The 19,587-nt window shown below is 43.4% G+C and overlaps 1 protein-coding gene across 1 annotated transcript in view; it reads right to left on the bottom strand.

Moving 5' to 3' along the window:
* LOC307244573 (partitioning defective 3 homolog B-like) overlaps window positions 1–19,587 on the bottom strand; it is a gene marked incomplete at both ends in the record, with an annotated part of 251,215 nt that overhangs the window by 180,270 nt on the left and 51,358 nt on the right. The window contains one exon of the mRNA XM_080019807.1: window positions 3,493–3,646. Within this exon, the coding sequence (XP_079875933.1) occupies window positions 3,493–3,646 (154 nt within the window). The remainder of the gene's footprint in view (window positions 1–3,492; window positions 3,647–19,587) is intronic.

Here is a 19,587-nt window from a genome sequence, read left to right as displayed (position 1 = left end):
CAGCCCCCTAATCAATCCCTCCTCTGAGAGATAGGAAAGAGATGGAGAGAGGGAAGGAGGGACTAATGGAGACAGGACAAAAGAAATTAAACGTGTGTGTGGGAGGGGGGGGGGGGTGAAGGGATTAAGAGGAGGAAGAAAGACAAGAGCAAGGAAGTGTCAGATGATGACAGGCATATGAAGAAGAAATGGACAGAGCGATAAAAGGGGATGAAGCCGAGTGAAAAATGGCGACAATGAAGAGAAAATGAAAAGAAAAAAACAAAATAACCCGAGAGCAAAGGAGCATTTATATAGAGGGGAAAAAAGCTTGATGAGTCCCTTCAGTGTTTTTGGTTTTTGTTTTGCAGGCTGGTTCAACTCGCCTTCAGACCGAATGGATACAGATCTAAGAATACATTTCCCTTCTCCCCGACACATATCTTTCTTCCTTCTGTCAGAGACAAACAAGCCTCGACACGGAGCCACAAGGGTCACATAGATTGAAGGAAAAATCAGCCAGCGTGCCATGCTGTGCCACTTCCATGTCCGTGCACGCTGCCCTTCAGGGGAACCAAAGGACAGCGTTCACCTTGAGTTATCACAATCACCGGCAGAATAGTAAATGTTACCCTTGTATATTCATTCATATTTTGGCATCGGTTTGTGCACTAAATATTTGTCTCTTGAAATTTGGGAACATGTCATAGGATTATTCATATAAAGAAGGTTTGGAGGTTCCTCAACAAAGTCAACTGCTGTCGATGAACAGCTTGTCATCAGAGAAAAGACTTTATGGCATTATTGATTGAAATATATATTGATTTTGCTGTGTCTATCTCCAGAATGTGGTGCCTGTCTACAGCTGAGAAGCGATATTCACAATAAACAGGGAGCTAGACGCTGGAGCCATTTAAAGTTGGTCCACATCCTATTCAGTGCTACTGAGTAGGGTTCTAGAACATCCGAACTGTTGACTCTGAATTTGACTCATTTGAGTTATGGTTCACTATAACTAATTTAATGGCTGGGTGGCTGCCAATACCTCTATTGTGTGGGAACTGAGCAATACTGTCTTCATGTGATAGGAATTGGGATGATATAAAGATTGCAATAAAATTTGATTCGCTGGCCCAATTTGAAGTGAAATTGTTGTTCTATCATTTTAGTTTGTGTGCTTGCTTGTCAGCCTGGCTTGGGCTCCAGTGAGCTTGCTATCTCTATCATCAAAAGAAATTCATGAGTCAATAAAATGTGTACAAAATTAAATGCTAAAGAGAAAACGTTTGGCCTCACCACAGCAAGTGATTTACTATAGTCTAATATGCCCCAACATAAGATTAACAAAGCAAAAACCTAAAATGAACATATTATTAATAAGAGGCATAGCTAGAAAAATATGGATAAATAAGGGGTGAGCAGCAATGAACTAGCATTCAATCCCATGGGCTTTGCTGGATATGTGATGTGCTTTTGCAACAGTCTCAAGTTAGAGTAGTAAGTTAAAGGGGACTCAAAATGTTCAAGCCCTAATCTATTAATGGTTATCAAGGTCAATTTAAAGGCAAAATAAGTAATTTACCAAAAACTAAGGAAAATCCCACTTCTAGGTTTCCGAAGAGGAAATGCCAAGTAATTGCTTTGCCCTCGGACTGAATCGGCCCTTGCCGGCATCGCAATCCTGCCGGGTGATTTCCGGCCTGGAAAGATGCCGGGCTCCGGAGTCAAAGAGAGTTGAAGAGTGCCGAAAAAACAGAAAGAAAGAAGGACTAAAGGAATGAGGGGAAGACTGACAAACAGAGAGTGAGTGAGCGTAAAGGGGAAGAGAGAACTGAGAATGACCTTCTCACGTTGACAGTGATAGTCTCCAGAGCTCTGTTGGATCTAATCTCCAAAGACAGTCGGCCATTACCTCTTAAGCCTCGCTGACAGGGTGACCATATTGAAAGAGACTAAACTTCCTGACTTCATGGCATCACGCTCTCGTGGCTACGGCCGTTTCATGACTTCACAAGATGGAGTGACACTTTCATTATTATTAGAGGCAGTTGTTGATATAATAGCAGAGTTAGGTAGCATGGTATAATATTTCATAAAGTGTTATCTTAAGTTTAGTTAACTTTAGCTGATATGTTTGTTTTCGGTGTGCAACCTGTTTGAATTGTATGTGTGTGCAGAAGGTGAAATCAAGGAAAATGGAGAGGAATAAAAGCTCAACTAACGGTAACCAGACATCTGGGTTGGTTGATCATTTCCTTCTTCTCTTCCATCATTCTACTATCTCTCCTTGTCTAATTTCTCCCCTCTTTTAATCTCTCCATCTCCGGCCCAGTCCTGACATCAAAGTTCATCTTGTTTCCATCATGGACCAGGAAAATCGATGTAAACGTCATCTTGGCGGTAACATATTTCGGCAATGCACCATTTCAATTGTGAATTGGATAACTGCATTGACTTGAGTCCGAGGCTCTATCCGATAATACAGTAAGTAATGCAATGGACAATTCAGAGCTCAAAAAAGATCAACATCTACTATATTTTTAGGTATATGTATGTTAATGCACCAGAAATAGAAGAGGTACATATGAAAAAATCAAAAATGTCTGTGGCCCTGACATGCCATAGGGTCAGTGCTCAATCAAAGACACAAAGCACCAGCGAAGGGACTTTTAAATAAGTAGTTTGAGAACATAAACATCTCAGCAACGCTTGAACTTTTATTTTACAAAATGTTCTGTATGCAAACACTACAGGCAATTATGTTGCCGAACACTCAACATTCCTTATGTCCACAGAGAAGTATAAATCTCCCTAAAGATGTCCATTCCTATTTGAGTCCTTTCTCCTTCATGCGTTTGATCCATCCATTGATCCATCAATCAACCAATTTCTCCGAGAGCTTAACGTTGCACCACAGCGGCATATTTCAATGACTTGAACCCAGTCCTTAACATCAAAGTAAAGGTCTATACCCATATCCAACCTGGTTCCTTTAAGAACGTCAGAGCTGAAGTTGACCCGGTAATGCACTGACCTACCGCTGCAGCTAACCGGTAACATCGGCGGCTCCCTCAGGACTTTGCCCCACTCCAGCTTAAGTCGAAAAAACATCTGACGCTAGATCTGAACCATGTGTCCCGAAACAAAATCTGGCGGCGTAAGGGGGGGGGGGCGTGCCTCGGTACAAATAAAAGATCGTTAAGTGGGTGCCAGACACACAGCGGTCAGTGCTAGCTGGAGTGGCCCCATTTTTCACGACGGATGCCTGAGCTGTGAGTGATGTCACGGTCAGGGTCTACCCCTCGAGAAAGAGAAGTGACAGCCAGCATGCCTGGAAGTTTAGCATCCCATTGAACATCGAGATGCAGCTCAGATGACACGTTTGACGCAGCTAATGCTCCGTCCATGTTTGGAATATCATAAACAGATACCAAGTGTTATGCGCTCAAAGCATGTATCAATGAATGAGTACAATCGAAATGTATTGACATTTAAAACATCAGAGCTACTTACTAGACTTGAGGGCTGTGGAGTTGACTTCGATCTCCCCTCCCCTAATTGGCTGGAAAACCGAGAGCTCTGATTGGTAGACATCTGGACTGGGGGCTGGGCTAGTGCTCGCCCTGCCCCTCTGCTGGGCTTCCTGCTCCTCATACACCGCCATCAGCTGGAGGGAGGGCAGAATGGCTGGTTAGAGATGTCATGCCTTGGTGGATTTAATGAGATGACAAAATTACCCAAAAAGAAAATGCTAAACAGCAAGTTCAAGGTTCAGAGTCGGAAATTGTTGTGTTATTTCATTCATTCCATTCATTCACATTCTGAAAGACATCTATGGTTATACAGTATAATATATAAAAATATAAGTATGATAACAAAGGTTTTTTTCAATACCATGAGGATTTCTCTCATATAAAACAAGATCTTTCCAAACCCCCGAGTATGTTTTTTTTTGTTTTGTTTTGTTTAACTCCTGGTACAACATATCACAAAACCTCATTAGCCACAAGGAGCCCAGGCCCACAGTAATTTTCATTTCAGTCCAGATATGACTTCCGCTGTGTGCACGGATCAAAAGTGTGCGTTACCTTGTGGATGAGGACGCTATAGAGGACATCCAAGGAGCCCAGCATTTCTGCGACGGAATGTGTGTGTGTCCTGCTACCGTTCAACGACTGCCTCCATTCGTATCTGCCCTCTGAGTGTGTGTGTGACGCCCAGTTTGCATTAACGTGTTATATAGTGGAATCCCCGTCTATTGAGTATAGCACTGAGTCTGCGTTTAGCCTCCCTCTGCACACAGCTTGTCAACATAGTGTTCTAGGGGCCTCCACGCTGAGGCTGAATAGAGATTAGTGTGTGTGTGTGCGTGTGTGTGTGTGTGTGTGTGTGTGTGTGTGTGTGTACACGTCTGTTTATGGCTGTAGAGAACACGAGTAAAGAAAGGGGAGTTTGCCAGTAAAGCCAGAGGCTTCGTGCTACACAGAGCGGGTGCAAATAGTCATATGTTCGCACATATTCAGGCTGAAATGTACAAAGTTTGAAATGTAAGCACATGAACAGTTCGCTCCAACAAGGACAAACACTTCCCTTAACGTCTGCATTGTCATGTTTGCAACTGATCCATTTATAAATATGTTGGAGGTAAAGTTTGAGCCATTTAAAGCCATGTGATACCATCAAAGAGGAGGATTTGGTTGGTGTGTGTGTGTGTGTGTGTGTGTGCGTGTGCCTGCATGCGTGCGTGTGTGCGTGCTTTCGTGCTAGGTGTGTTTCCAGCATAGCCTTGCCCCCCAGAGAACAGTATGTTGCCGGCTTCCAGAATATCAGGCTTCCTCTCACCTCCTCTCTCCGCCTCTCCCCACCACCACCCCTTTCCCTACCAACTGCTCTGCTCATTCAAGAACTACCACACACTGAGTCCAGACCTGTTCCTCACACATTTTATCTCTCACACTGTTTTTTAGGTTTTCTTGCCACGTTAAACTGCGTTTCATCTTCGTGAGGAACTGAATAATCACTGGTTCTCTTGTTCTCTTTCTTCACCTCCTCCCATAATGTTTCCCTTTTACTCTTCCTCCCCTGCATCCCTCTCCCCTCCTCGAGGAAACAACGCACCATGTATGAATTTACTTTGTCTTTACTTTCATCTATATTTATCTATTCACTCAAGACACTTTTTTTTATATCATAATGCACCATTCTCATCGTACGCTGTATTCTGGCAATCTGCAGCTATGAAGAAGGAGCGGGGACAGAAATACAACAGCAAAATAAAGTAAATAATCATCGCTTTCGGAATCAGAAACACATGTAGTTCCGTTTGCACCGTTGACTGTTTAACAAAACAGACGGCACCCCTGAAGGGCAGATTTGAAGCCGCGGGTTTGTGTTTACGCTCGCCGCCATCTTGGCAGGATGTAATCAGAACTATATATTCGGGTCTCGGTGTGCTGAGGTGGGCACCGTCTGGGAAACCACGAGATGGCCAGAGGAAGCGAGAAGCACGCCAAGCTTGATTGAACGTGAACGAGAGACCTGTCAATCATGGCAACTCCATCCCTGAATATACACATATTTACGCCACAACATCTTATTTATGGAACAATCACTCAACCGGTCGTTTGAAATTACGTCCCGGACACATTAGAAAAAGTAAACCTAGAGAAACTAACGTCTTGACAAAGAAATTTATTTAAAAATTGTATTTCTAGCGAGAAGCCTGTGATTTGCCTCTGATCTGGGGCCTTGCTCGGCGCTCTCCAAAAACCTGTCGTCGAGTGGAAACACAGGCCAGAATCACCAAGTCTGAACTCGGCACAAAGCGCTTCCACATTGCCACCCGGCTGTAACGGTTGCCATTCGGTTTGCGCATGCCATGACTGAGAAACCCATTTTATTAAATAAAACAATAAAGTCCCTTGTCCTTTCACCGTATCTGTCTGAGAATCACGGAGCCAGAGAGGGGGACAAATATCCTGGGATGTACACAGAAAAACATCTGACAAACAGCGCCAGGACAAACAAAAGAATGGAAAAAATTCTAGATTGAAATACTGTTACGATGAAGGGAGAGAGAGCAAGAGGGGGGGTAGGGGGGGGGGGGCGCGTCCAGACAGACCGAGGGGAGATGGACGGAATGATAAATGAGAAGACAAATAGAAAAAAATAAGGTTTCGAGAGAAAGTTAAGCAGAGGTGAAAAAGAGAGGAGCGAAAGAGCGAAAAAGACAGACAAGGGATAAAGAAAAAGCCAAGCATCTATTCTGTCTGACAGGAGACTCAAAGGCCTGTCAAAGCCAATGACACTGTCTGAGGGAGGGAGAGAGACCTAGAAAGGAGAGAGAGAGCGAGAGAGAGAGAGAGAGAGAGAGAGAGAGAGAGAGAGAGAGAGAGAGAGAGAGAGAGAGAGAGAGAGAAAGAGACGGGTGAGGAAAAAGGGTTGGGGCAGAGTAAATCAGGCAGACTGGCAGACATGTGTTGTGCAGTGCGACGCCCTTGCTCAAGACAATTGTGAAAGAGAAAATTTTCATTTCCATTTTAACAATGCGATCAATTCTCGATCATTAGTGAACTGGATTTTAAGAAGAAAACAAATCTTGTGAAACGGGGACAACACCTTTACCAAGGAATAACAACCTGGTTCAACAGCAAATGTCTATAATTAAAAGTCTTGTTGTTAATGCTAAAAACAAACTGTCTACACGGAGGATGGACAAGCTGTGACCTTAATTTCTATCTTAGTACATGAAGTCGTAGGTCTTTATTCCTTCCTTTTTCCTTTAATAAGTATCCTGTCAAGATGTTCACAAGTCAACCAGGAGATGTAAGGAAAATGTGTCTCCCTTCATTTCTTCGGGCTCTCGGCATCTCAATTTATAGCTGCAGCCTTTGCCTTCTGCCAAAATACACCCTTTTGTTTCAGACAAAGTTCTTAAGTATCAGTCTGCTCTCATACATGCGCTCGAAAAGGCGTTCGGGCAAAAAGAATCATGCTCCACTAGCTGTGGTTTTGAAAAAGGATGCGTAAAACCAAAGCGAATGTGACTGGTGCTAATACCTGCCCAAAGATGAGAATGCAGGTGCCAATAATACTGTATTGGACAATACAATAACCTTAAGGTTTCTGAAGGAAAACCATTCACAAATCCACTTCTTCCTTCAGGGGAGTCGGTGCTGATATGCTGATGAAACGTATCAATGCCAAGTACTCAAGGTATGGACTTGAGTTTTTTTTTTATCTAGAAGAACCAATTTGACCAGGTTTTCCTCACATACGTTCATTGACAATGGTAATAACCAAACTTGGACCATAAAAGATGGCATGGTTTTGAGCAAGTTCTCCAAAATGCCATCACAGACAAGTAGGGCACCGCAGGGAGGCATACGCAGGTCGGCCTCTCAGCTTCCCGCGGTGCAGCGGGGTCGTATCAGAGATCTGGGTTCTACTGCCGTATCAGGTCCTCGTCTTGGTGTGGTATTGGATATAGTTGTCCGTGCGGTCAGATTAGCCGAAAACCAGAAATGGCCCACGTGCAGGTTTTTTAGTGAGTGTATGAACGCCTGTGAATGTGGTCTGCCTCCCTGTGACCGTGGCCCGGCAGATAAAATACACATAGACGGAGCGCCGCAAAAGAAAAAAAAAAAGTAAAACAAATACAAAAAAAAACAAACAGACGCATTATTCTGGAAGAGGCTCCGTCCGGACAGTTGTTCCGGGCTCTGCCAGCAGCACATGCCGCACACAGCGCACCATGGCCCGGGCCGGAGCACCGGGTCTCACCGGGGGACAGCGCGGAGGGTGAGAACAATCGCCATGGACGGGGCACGAAGAAAGTGTCCCCATTACGCGCGGTTTAGTTCTATACACACGTGTTTCCTTCCATAAGGAGACGTCAAATAAAACAAACACACACTGTTCGGGCACGCCCATCGCGAGCGCTTGCACCGTCAGGGAGGGAGACAGGTAAATGGCGCGCTAGGCGGCCGCCTATCTCTCCAATAGGAAGAGCCGGCCCTGGACAGCACTACTGGTTAGATTGTGTAAGAAAAAAGAAAAACATTTTCTTTTAATCGCAGGCTTTGCGTTTTAAAAATTGTGTTCTGTTAAATTGCGATGTCGGTTTGAGTTTGATTAATCGTTCAGCCTGACCAAGTAGCACGGAGTCTATAGTCTGTTGAGAACAAACTTGAGTCTATAGTCTAACTGAGCCCTTACACTGAAAAGGCAAAACACTAAAGAGTTATAAGAGCAATCCATCCTCAAATCCTCCCCCGTGACTGTTCTGTCCTCTCTCTGTAAAACATGTCCAGTATATTCAACATCAACATGTTCAAGGGTGAGAACGGTTGGTAGAGACACGTAGAGGTTAACAGGGATCATGTCTGTGTATATGTGATTGTATGTCTGTGTAACATGATTCTACACATGAAATCCTAAATAAGACTAAGATAATTTGGGATCTCTCACTCTGAGATGATTGTGATTGATTGTATGTGTGTGTGTGTGTGTGTGTGTATGTGTGTGTGTGTGTGTGTGTGTGTGTGTGTGTGTGTGTGGGTGTGTGTGTGCATGTGCACATGCGTGTGACAGATGTGAAAGACCATTTTAGATTTGATGAGAAAGGATTGTAGATAAATGATGGTTGGAGATTTAAGTGCATAGCAGATCAGCAAACAGAACACTTACCTTAGATTTGATGTGCTTGAAGAAAATAAATAAAGAAATTGATGCCCTAAGCTTTTGGCAAAACAGCTGAGGTAATATATTCTCTCGCGCGCGCGCGCACACACACACACACACACACACACACACACACACACACACACACACACACACACACACACACACACACACACACACACACACACACACACACACACACACACACACCCTTTTTACTTGTTGCCATGTATGTTCGTACCATCCTCCCCCTAATCTGATCGATTAGATTCTGATTGATTAAGCTAGAGGAGATCAATACAAGGCTCCAATCACCCAAATGCATGTGCCCACAGGTAGTGCACAAACAGCACACACGCACGCGCGCACACACACACACACACACACAAACCACGCTCTTAAAATTTGCTTAAGCTATCCATATACCGCTTCGATTTGTACTCACAACCACTTACCATGAGAGATCTATGAAGTGTGTACGTGTGTGTGTGGGTGTGCGGGTGTGTGGGTGTGTGTGTGTGTGTGTGTGTGTGTGTGTGTGTGTGGGTGTGTGTGTGTAGGTTGACATCCCCCACAGTCAGCAATACCCTAAGCAATGACCACTCGATCATTATCCGCTTACAAGCATACTAAAAGTTCGACACGCGCACATACAGAGGGATGTAAACATCAACATGTGTTTTGTCAAGAAGCTGGGCTTAAAATCCACATTTTCCCTAAATCTAGACCATGTGCGTTGACACAACGGGACAAGCCGAGGCAAGATCACATCCGAACCTGTGTGTCTTTTTTGAAACACAAAGCCTAAAAGTCAGGCCCAGTAATTGGCATACATGCACAGGGATAATGTGTGTATGATATACTGGAGGAATGGCCATGATTAGTTGACTAATCGATTAGTCGATTCGGGCGAACTTCCGAGAGACTATTCATGATTAATAGGCGTAAGCACACGCTCAATGAGAAACTCCGCCCGGACTCGAATAAGTAGCACACAGAAAAGCATGCTCGTACGCGAGCGCGATGGCGGCCGGACAGAGCGAAGTGTGACGTTGTATTACCCAATTTGAGAAAAACGTAGAGTCCTCGTCGTGTGGGAGGAATGTGTCTTACCACGCTTCTCCTACTGCGATGTGGAGTCTTTTGCGATTTTCGCCATTTTCGTTTTGTCTGCTCTGGTAAAACTTGTTTTTGTTTGGTGACCGTAGCAGTCGGCCTTTTTGGAACCATAAAACAATAATTTTAAATAGCAACTGTTGTAGTTATATTATTTATGTACTGGTAACTGTTTTTACGTGGGGTTAATAGTTTACGTTGGAGAGGGAGAGAACTAAAAACAATGAAAACTCCATCCCTAGTATGATACCAGTAGGACTATGGTAAACAAGGAAACACCAGTAGCCATTTCCACTGCCGATATGTATCCTACCTCAAGGGAAAGCTGAAGGAAAAAATCAAGTTTTATTTAACCTAAAACAATTATTTTTTTCCTCAAAGCCTAGAGAGTTTTCCTTCGAGCAAAGAGTACGACGAACTGACATTCAATCCGCATTTCTCCGTTAACAACAGGTATCAAAAGGCAGAAAATAAAGTCAGTTTTCTTTCATATCTGACATGTTTACCACGGCTCTTACTTCTGATTATTACTATCATTTCGCGACATGATTGCAGGAATTGAGGATTCTCCCCGGCCTCGCCTGGCATCCCACATACTGCGCACGTGAACACTAGTGTTCAACTCTTCGCCAACTGATGTTTCCATCTCTCCTTGCCCTCCCCCCGTCCACTCTGCCCGCCCCCCTCCTCTCTCCACTCATACTGATTTGATCTTTCCATCACTGTCCTCCTCCCACACGGCCACCCCGTGCTTTTGTTTAAATGAGTCTCTTGCTTTCCTCATCTCTCTCCGTCCCCGCTACAGTGTCTCCTCTCTCACCGTCTCTCTCTCCGTCTGTCTCAGTGTCTCCTCTCTCTCTCTCTCTCTCTCTCTCTCTGTCTCTCATCACAGAAAATGACAAAAAAAGAGAGGTGCCTGTTTTTTTCAAACAGTCTAGCTTCGCACAAGAGTGAGGGCACATGCACAGAGGCACACACACACACACACTCAACTGTAATAAAGACACACACACAAACACACACACACCAAGTGGTAGACTGACAGCACCCCCTAGCTCCTACAGAGGAAAACTACAACACCCCCCTTCCCGCCACCTCATTCGGCCGTCAAAAGACAGTCTTTCCGGCTGCCTGTGTGTGTTTTTAAGGCTGCCAAGAACAAGAACAACAAGGTTCACAAAAGTGTGGCAACGTGATTAAGTGGCACAATGCAATGGGAATGGGAAGAGGCAAATAATGAATCGTGTTGTAGACGACACACACACACACACACACACACACACACACACACACACACACACACACACACACACACACACACACACACACACACACACACACACACACACACACACACACACACACACATTGTTGTGGTTCCACAGAGGAGCAAGGTCAAAGAAGATGGACTTCTACTGAGCGGAGATGTAAAGGCCTCAGAACTGAAGACTCAAGGTCTGTACATTGAAGCACAGCTGATGGGAGACAATGGGTCAAAAAAAACAAAAAAATAAAACGGCTTTAATTAGTTCGACCTATTTTTTTTTTCCCCTCATTCACGTGTGCGTCGCAATTTCTCCCACAGGTCAAAAGCGGCTTTTATTGTCATATGAGACAATATGACTGTTCAATAGTCTTTCTGCGGGGTCACATCGTCATATTGTGAGGCACGGTTTCATATTCTAAAATAATGATTTGGGAGCTTTGATCGAAAGTTTGATTAAATGTGAGTTTGTATTGTAATGTGATGATGATGATGATGATGATGATGTCCAACCTCAGCTGGATTCTCAAAAATTGGATTTCAAACACATAAGCATATAGGTAGATATACAGTATAGATACAGTACAGACAGACAGACAGACCAGTACGTACAGACAGACCAGTATGTGCAGACAGACAGAGACAGACCGACAGACAGACAGACAGACACCAGCTTGGGGTCAAACAGGCAACATGCCTCCTCCGGCTACATCCTAATGCTCTCACGCTCCGTCACCATCTCTTCACCTCCATCTCTCCTCCTGCCCTTTCTCTCTTCCCATCTTCCCACTCTTACTCACACTCTTTCTCTGTGCTCTCATCTCTTCTACTTTTCTCCACCTCCTCTCTTTGTACGCTGCCTCTCCACCCAGCCCCCCAAAATCTTTTCAGCTGGAGAGGCACCGTACAAATCATCCGATGTAGATCTCCACGCTTCGGCACTTTGCTCCATTGGACACGCCCGGCAGGAACAAAGCAGCCATCGATTAATGCGTGAATCTTATTCTCTCGATTCTCTTTTGCCAACTCTCCTTCAACCGTTTTCCTCCCATTTCCATCTTCTTCCAATAGCTGATATCAGTTGATGAATACTGTTTAATCACTTCCCGCCCTGTGTGTTCACTGAAGCAGAAAGGAACAAAAATGACAGAGAAATTGAGAGAAAATGGGAAAAAAAGAGTGATGGCTATATAGGGGAGAGACACAGATGAACACAGACATGCTTTACTTTAGGTGGTTATCACTGGTAGTTTGAGGTATTGGGCTGGATGTCAGGATTCAATTCTATACCAATGATAAATTTGACATTTTAGACCAAATAAGAATGTCTACTATCAGTCAGAATACCATCCGACCTGCAAAAATATAAACACTGCTTGACTGAACTTGCCGAAATCTATGGAACTTTCTTCTTGAAATAAAAATACAAAAATATGTCAGATTCTCTTTCTCACACACACACACACACACACACACACACACACACACACACACACACACACACACACACACACACTGACCGTGACCTTTCTGTTGATGTCATAGATCTGTCGCCATAGTAATCAATAATGGGCATAGCATTGTCTCCGCATTGAGAATACGGATGAAGGGAAATCACCTGCTCAGCACTTTGAAAGTGTGTGTGTGTGTGTGTGTGTGTGTTTGTATGTGTGTGCATGTGTGTGTGTGTAGTGTAGTGTTTCACTCTCAATTGACGTCAAGTAACCTCTCCAATGTATGATATTATTAGAAATTGATACTGAAACATAAAAGCCCGACAGAAACTACATCAATACGATATACAGTATATATAATGTAATATGAAGAGAGACGGATAAATGAAAAGCTAGACACAGAAACAGATATAGAGGGAGAGAGAGAAAGAGAAGGGAGATAATCACACACGGACAACATTCAGAAAAACACGAAAAATTCTGAGAAGTCAGAGTGCAAGAGTACCAGACAGAGAGACGGACACATACAGAGAGCTACAGTTAATGCGGAAAGAAAAAAAACAAAAAACAAGAGAGAGAGGTCCGCAGAGGCCAACACTGAAAAGCAGATCTCCGGTTAGCCCATCCAGCAACTTCAGGAACTCCAGTCAGACTCGCGGAGTCTGTCACAGCGCCAAAACAAAACAGCAACTTCTGTTTCCTCAGTCATACAGATGGTGTGTGTGTGTGTGTGTGTGTGTGTGCGTGAGCGTCTGCATGCGTGTGTGCGTGCGTGCGTGCGTGCGTGTGTGTGTGTGTGTGTGTGTGTGCATGCTGGTATGTGAAAGCGTACAAGTGTGTGTAACTATGTGTCAAGCTGGGGTCCGTCCGTCCTGGGTGTGTGACTGTGTATTACCCATCCACCACCGCTTCCCTGAGGCTGGGTGTAAAGGCAGCAGCCATATGGGCCGACATTATGGAGACACAAAGCGGCACAGATGGGCACATTCTGTGGCGGACGTTTTCTCAACGTATTCCCATCCCCTGTTGGTTCGTCTCCACCAAAGCAGAGGAACCGATTCAATTAGCAGAGGAGAAAGCAATGGGACGGGGTTGAGGTCTCATAATTAAGAATATAAAGCGTTTTGTTACTTAGATCTAAGTATGTTGTTGCTTCTTGCGTGCCGGCATCTGAAATCCATGGTGTCAATAAGTACCATACGCTCGTGTTTAAAAGTGAATTAACAGATCTTTCACGTAAAATACGATGCATAATGTGCCAAGTGAATAAATGGAAATACTGGACTAACACTGCCAAACCAGCAAGTGTCGGTGTGCAAGTGTGTTGCCTCCATTTGGGAGAACATGGACACCTGCCGCAAATGTGTGTTTGCCTGGCAGCTTGTGAATTCTACGAGCATCTGCACAGGAAGTAAAACTACAGATCCAAGTTTGACCTGTTTTAACATAATAACCCGTGCAAAGGGAAATTTGTTCACTGTTAACATTGTGGGCCTGTTATTATGATTAATGGGTCTGTCATTGTGGCAAACCGGAGCCCGAGCAATCTGCCCCCGCCATTCAAACTTCCAATCGGGAATCAAACGGCTGCTCTTTTTGCCCTTTTCCATGCAGGAAGTCAGATTTTTTTTCCCCGCGTTCTGACTTCAATGAAATGCAGCATGAGACAACTTGCCGGCAGCCCCTCCTTTTTTTAACGATTTGGCAAACCATCACCACATCATGGCGAACGGCGATGGATTTGAGCCTTCCGCCCTTGTTTACTGGAGATGTATTGAGACCCCTCACCCCCCGCCCGGGCCCACTGAGCGACTGCATCATTAGACCGGGAAGGGAGGTCGAGGCGCAAGGAGGAAAATGCGCTGTAGGGTGAGAAGAACGTTTGGCTCATTCTGTTCAAGTTGTCGTCACCAGAAAATAAAAAAATAAATATATAATAATACAAAAATAATTATACATAATAATAATAACAACAATAATAGTAATATTAACAAAGTTGTCGTCACCAGAACTGACACAATTATTACATAATCACTCCGATCGCAAACTAGGTTCCACAATGAGATAATTAGAATCTCAAGAGAATTGGAAACAGTTCATCTGAGATAATAGATAATTAGAACGTGAATTTGGCACATTTGCATCAGTTCAGTGGAAGAAAATGAACAGTCTCCCCAAATTGTTTGTGTCCTAATGTTCGATGCCAATAAATGTCTGGTCTTCATTGGGTGGTTGTGTGTTGTCACACAATGAGAGTGAAACAAACCGGACAAAGAAAACAATTAATTCATTAATCACAATCATTTGTACCAAAGTTAACCGTCAGCTAAAATGCCAGGCCCATGACAGCCGTCGTAGTGTACAGAGTAAGTTTAAAGTAAGAGTCCAGCTGCCCAACAAAACAATAAACGCTCGTATCAATTGGCATCACGACAAATTAAATGTATCTGTGACAATAAGACAAGAATAACTGTTAATGTTTAAAACGCATGCCTGGTTGCGCCATTTCACAGCCTCCATCCTTATGACGATAAGACTTTAGAGGTTGGCAAGCCAGTCCCTGCATATTGTTTAAAAAAAAAAAAAAAGAGCCAAAATTGAATCATGAATCAATAAAACGTTATTGTCCTTAGAATGGCCGGCCTTACGGAGGGAAAACAATCCAGCTTGATGCAGCGAGACCCCATCTGCAGAGCGGAGGGTGCTGGCGGACATTGTGGTCAAAGTAATGGCTGTTGGTTTTATTTATGAACACTCATAAAAGAGGAAAGCTAAGTCCTCATTTATCACAAGTAAATGCTCAAACAGGCATGCGCGCGGGCGCACACACACACACACACACACACACACACAATATCAATGGGGAAAACCATGTTGAATATTCTGTATTATTCTTCTGTATTAACAGACATTAATCATCACTATTAACATAACACAAGGGTGTTTTTAATATGCTGCACTTTACCTTCCAAAGAGGTTGACAAAAATACAAATTTGGAGACGCTCGGGTAAGAAAACAGAACTTGAAATTGAGGAGTCATTAAGAAATATAAAAGCACATTGAGCAGGTTTATCCGTAAATTCAGTCATTTACTCGTGCAGTGTGATCAATGAAGGCGACTTGATCGAAACCAACATGGAACGGATGAGGAGGTCGGGGATTCATTTTTGAGTTGTGAGACCCAGTTCTTGTTATTTTCCGTATCATGTTGAGAGAACACTCTTGATCTCAAAATTTCAGCATGGGGTGTGCTATGTTTTTTTTCTACTTTTTAAACCATATTCAAGGTTTTAGTCTTTAGTTCCCACATTGTTCTGAGATTCCCATCATTACCGTTGCTGTCATTCATCCTTTGTTCTCCTTATCCTCCTCTTCCCTTTTTACCATCTTAGCTCATTCAACTGGCTCTCCATCCAACACGGAGCCCCCGAGTGGCTTTTGAAGTAGGGATTTGCTGTCTGTCAGATGTGAATGATTAGGCTGCATACACAGACAGATATGCATGCTTGCTCTCCCTCACTGTGACAGGTTTGGGGGGGTCATTTGTTAGGGCTTACTATGTCAATAGGCTTAGTGGTCAGCCTCTCAGCTGACGGTCCCAAACCTACGTCTCTATACCCCGGGTCACATGTCACACACAGACGTGCACATAAACACAAACAATACCTATGGTCCATATTGTAGCCCCCAAGCTGCCCCTACACACACTACACATAGCTTTCTGCAAATAATGATTGCCGAGAGCAATATATTGTGTTTTGATTATATACAGGTACGACTTCTGGGTCTTTGCAATACTGTAGATACTGTATAATGAGTTGCAGAATTTCTGTTGAAGAGTTGCTGCTGCATAATGCATAATTCAGCAGAACCAAAATGATTCAAAATGAACAAGCTATAGGGGTGGAAACTTTGAGAAACAAAAGACCAACGATAGCTTAATATAGTGGCATTTTTTCATTATCAGATTCAATTACACCATAAACATTTAGAGAGTTATTCTATCATATTATTTTTGGACCAATATACAAGCTAGCTTCTCCTTATCGCACATAAACAACATGGTATCACTTCATATAGAACTGTTAGAAAACCATACCGTGTTATGTATTTTGTAAGAGCAATGGCACTTTTCTAATGGAATTAACGAATACAAAATACGGCAAAATTAAGTAGCTGACAAAAATACATGTTAACATAATTGTCAATTGTCATTTTTAAGGTACGTTTCTCAACATATTGTTCAAATTTTCCAAAACCCGAAAAATATCATCAGGAAAATGGAAAATGTGTGCTGACCAGTAAAGAGGCTGGAACCCAGTTTGACACCAGTGTGGTCCTGAGATTAATAAGATTAAAAACATATGGTTAAAAAAATAAAAAAAAGACATAATGCATGACTTCAATTCCTTTCTTGAGGCTGGAATGAATATGGAATTGGATTATCTTGGACAGATTAAAATACATTTGGCGGCTAATTCACTTTCCTCCGAGGCATTGTTGGTTGAACCCCTGATGCATGCGTGGTGGGCTCCACTGATCTCCTTTGTCTAGGGGGTGGGGGGACGGTGGATTACAGCGTGAGTCGTCCACATGTCTCTAATCGGGAGCCACTTTGGAGATTAGGGGGTTAATTGTTTAAGGGTCGTCTCCTGGCCCCACCGACAGCTTATCTGGGATCAGGCTGATGGAGAACAATCCCTCTCACCTTGTCACTCCAAATTCTACTGAAGAAGCAATCACCGTCTCTGCGCTAAAGCCGTTGGTCAGGGGACCAACATTTTAGTTGCCGATTATTGTCATACAAATAATGTGATTTTTGTTTATTTTATGCCACTATAATAGAATAATAACATCCAATAATAACCCAGTAACAATAATAATTAAAATAATAACAACCTTATTCGTATAGCACCTTTCATACACAATACGTAACTCAAAGTGCTTTACATGAAACGTCCAAACGTTGTGTTACACTAAACTGGCTCAAAATTCCGACAACATTTGGATGGAAACATATCGTTGGAGAATCTAACTCAATCAATCAAGCCATTACGTGTTTGTGTATAGATATATATATACACACACAGTATATATATATAATCTCACACAGACACACACACACACACACACATATATACATATATACACATGTACACTCAAACACATTATTTATTTATTATTTATTCATTATGGGGGTTTTTTTTGTCAGATCTTCTATACAATCACAGTCTCTTTTGCTCTGTGTGGTGTCCAAAGAGCACACAAATAGAAAGACCTTGAGAACGGGGAAGCAACGGCACAGCTCGCTCACCAGACAGACAAACAACATTGTTTTGGTGGAACATTTTCCCCAAAGACTGGGCTGAATAAGGAATGGGAGCCGGTTGACCCAGATCTCCTGCTGATGAGGCTGCTTCCCCGTCTTCATGTGGGGAGTTGTGGAGATTCCTTTAATCTACTCATTAGTGTCTGCAGATGCTGTTGTTAGAGAGGGAGAAATTACAATCTGTGTGTGTGTGTGTGTGTGTGTATATGTGTGTGTGTGTGTGCGCGTGCGCGTGTGTTTCCACGGGTGGAAGTGTTTCAGGGTGAAATTGCAGTTAACACCCGTCAGGCACGCACACGTACGAGCTTGCACAGAGATAAACCACAACGTAAACACTCGCGCAGAATGACGCTGTGACGGTTTACACGTTGTCACAAGTTCTGAGAAACGCATTCTCAAAACCGGGCGTGTTTGGGAAGCATGTGGGAAAAAAGACATTACAAGCAAGTTGAACTTGTTGATTTTTGTTCCTCGCCGTTTGGTGGCCACCGCCGTAATTAAAGCAAATGATAACAAGTTTGGTAATGCAAAGTCTGCGCTCGGCCGGCTTCAGCCTCTCATCTTCTTTAAAGGCTCCGTTCTTTTTTGTCCGTACAAATTGTCAACAAGCCAAGACACCAGTTCAGCTTCTGCTTCGGTAAAAGCATAATTACGCTAAATGTCGACCAGCGCTACGACCGACTCCACAGAACTCTTTTTCATTTTGTCCGCGGGCTACAAAGTTTGATTCGAGCGCCGTTTCAAAGCCAGCCAATCTGTTTGGTGCGGAAACGAGGCAGAGTCCACTGGAGACATCCCTTCACACCACTGACCTTTACGCTCATTATTTTCAACAGTAAGAAAAATCTTTTTTTTTTTTTTTTTTAATTCAGTGTCGAAATCACCAAGCGGCAGGCCTTAAGAAATCTGCTCTAGTGTTGATTAATGCAAAAAAAATAAAATAAATAAATAAATAAATAAGTAAATAAAACACATCACCATTTCTTCGCCCAACTTCTGCAATCTAAAGAGAAATGCAGCCGCAAAGCTTCGGTCGTGTTTTTTCAGCTTTTCTTTCCAGTAGTTTCATTCTCTCAAGGAACAGCTCCTGAGCCCGTGCATGCCAACATCTCCAACCCTTTCATCAGCCTCGGCAGCACTTCCCTTTCTCTTGACCAACTCTCCCACAGCCTCCATCATTCTCCCTTTCCTCCACCTCCTCAAGGAGAATGACAGGAGTAATGGGGTGGGTGTGTGTGTGTGTGTGTGTGTGTGTGTGTGTGCGTGCAGAGGTTAGGCAATTAAAGAGGCCTGTTATCATCACTCACACATTCGGGGACAGGTTCAGCCTTTATGGAGCTTTCTCCACCCATCACATTACTTTGTCAATGTATGTAAATCTTTCTGCTCCAAGTCAATGTGTCGTGTGTAAATGCTACAGGCAAATACAGAAACACACACACTCACACACACACGTGCGCACATGCACATGCACGCACACACACAAACACACACACTATATAAATCTCTCCTACACACATACACACACAGGCTTCTCTCTTAAAAGGCTGACATGAGAGGTGGTCCCTCTAACATCTCTATGATTGGGGTGAAGCGTAAAGCTTATAGCCTCCACTCTGTGATTACATTAGTCATTCTAACAGATTGTATCCGCCATTCACTACAACCGTGAATCAAATGCAGCTTGATGCTAAATGATGTGCGGTTAAACTGACTGTCTACAAAAAAACAAAAAAAAAACAATGCTGACTGCCAAGAGCCA

Source organism: Zeus faber, assembly GCF_960531495.2.
Source record: "Zeus faber genome assembly, chromosome: 18".
In the NCBI taxonomy this organism is placed as follows: Eukaryota; Metazoa; Chordata; class Actinopteri; order Zeiformes; family Zeidae; genus Zeus; species Zeus faber.
The sequence above is the reverse complement of the archived record's forward strand: the minus strand, read 5'-3'. Positions and strand labels throughout refer to the sequence as shown.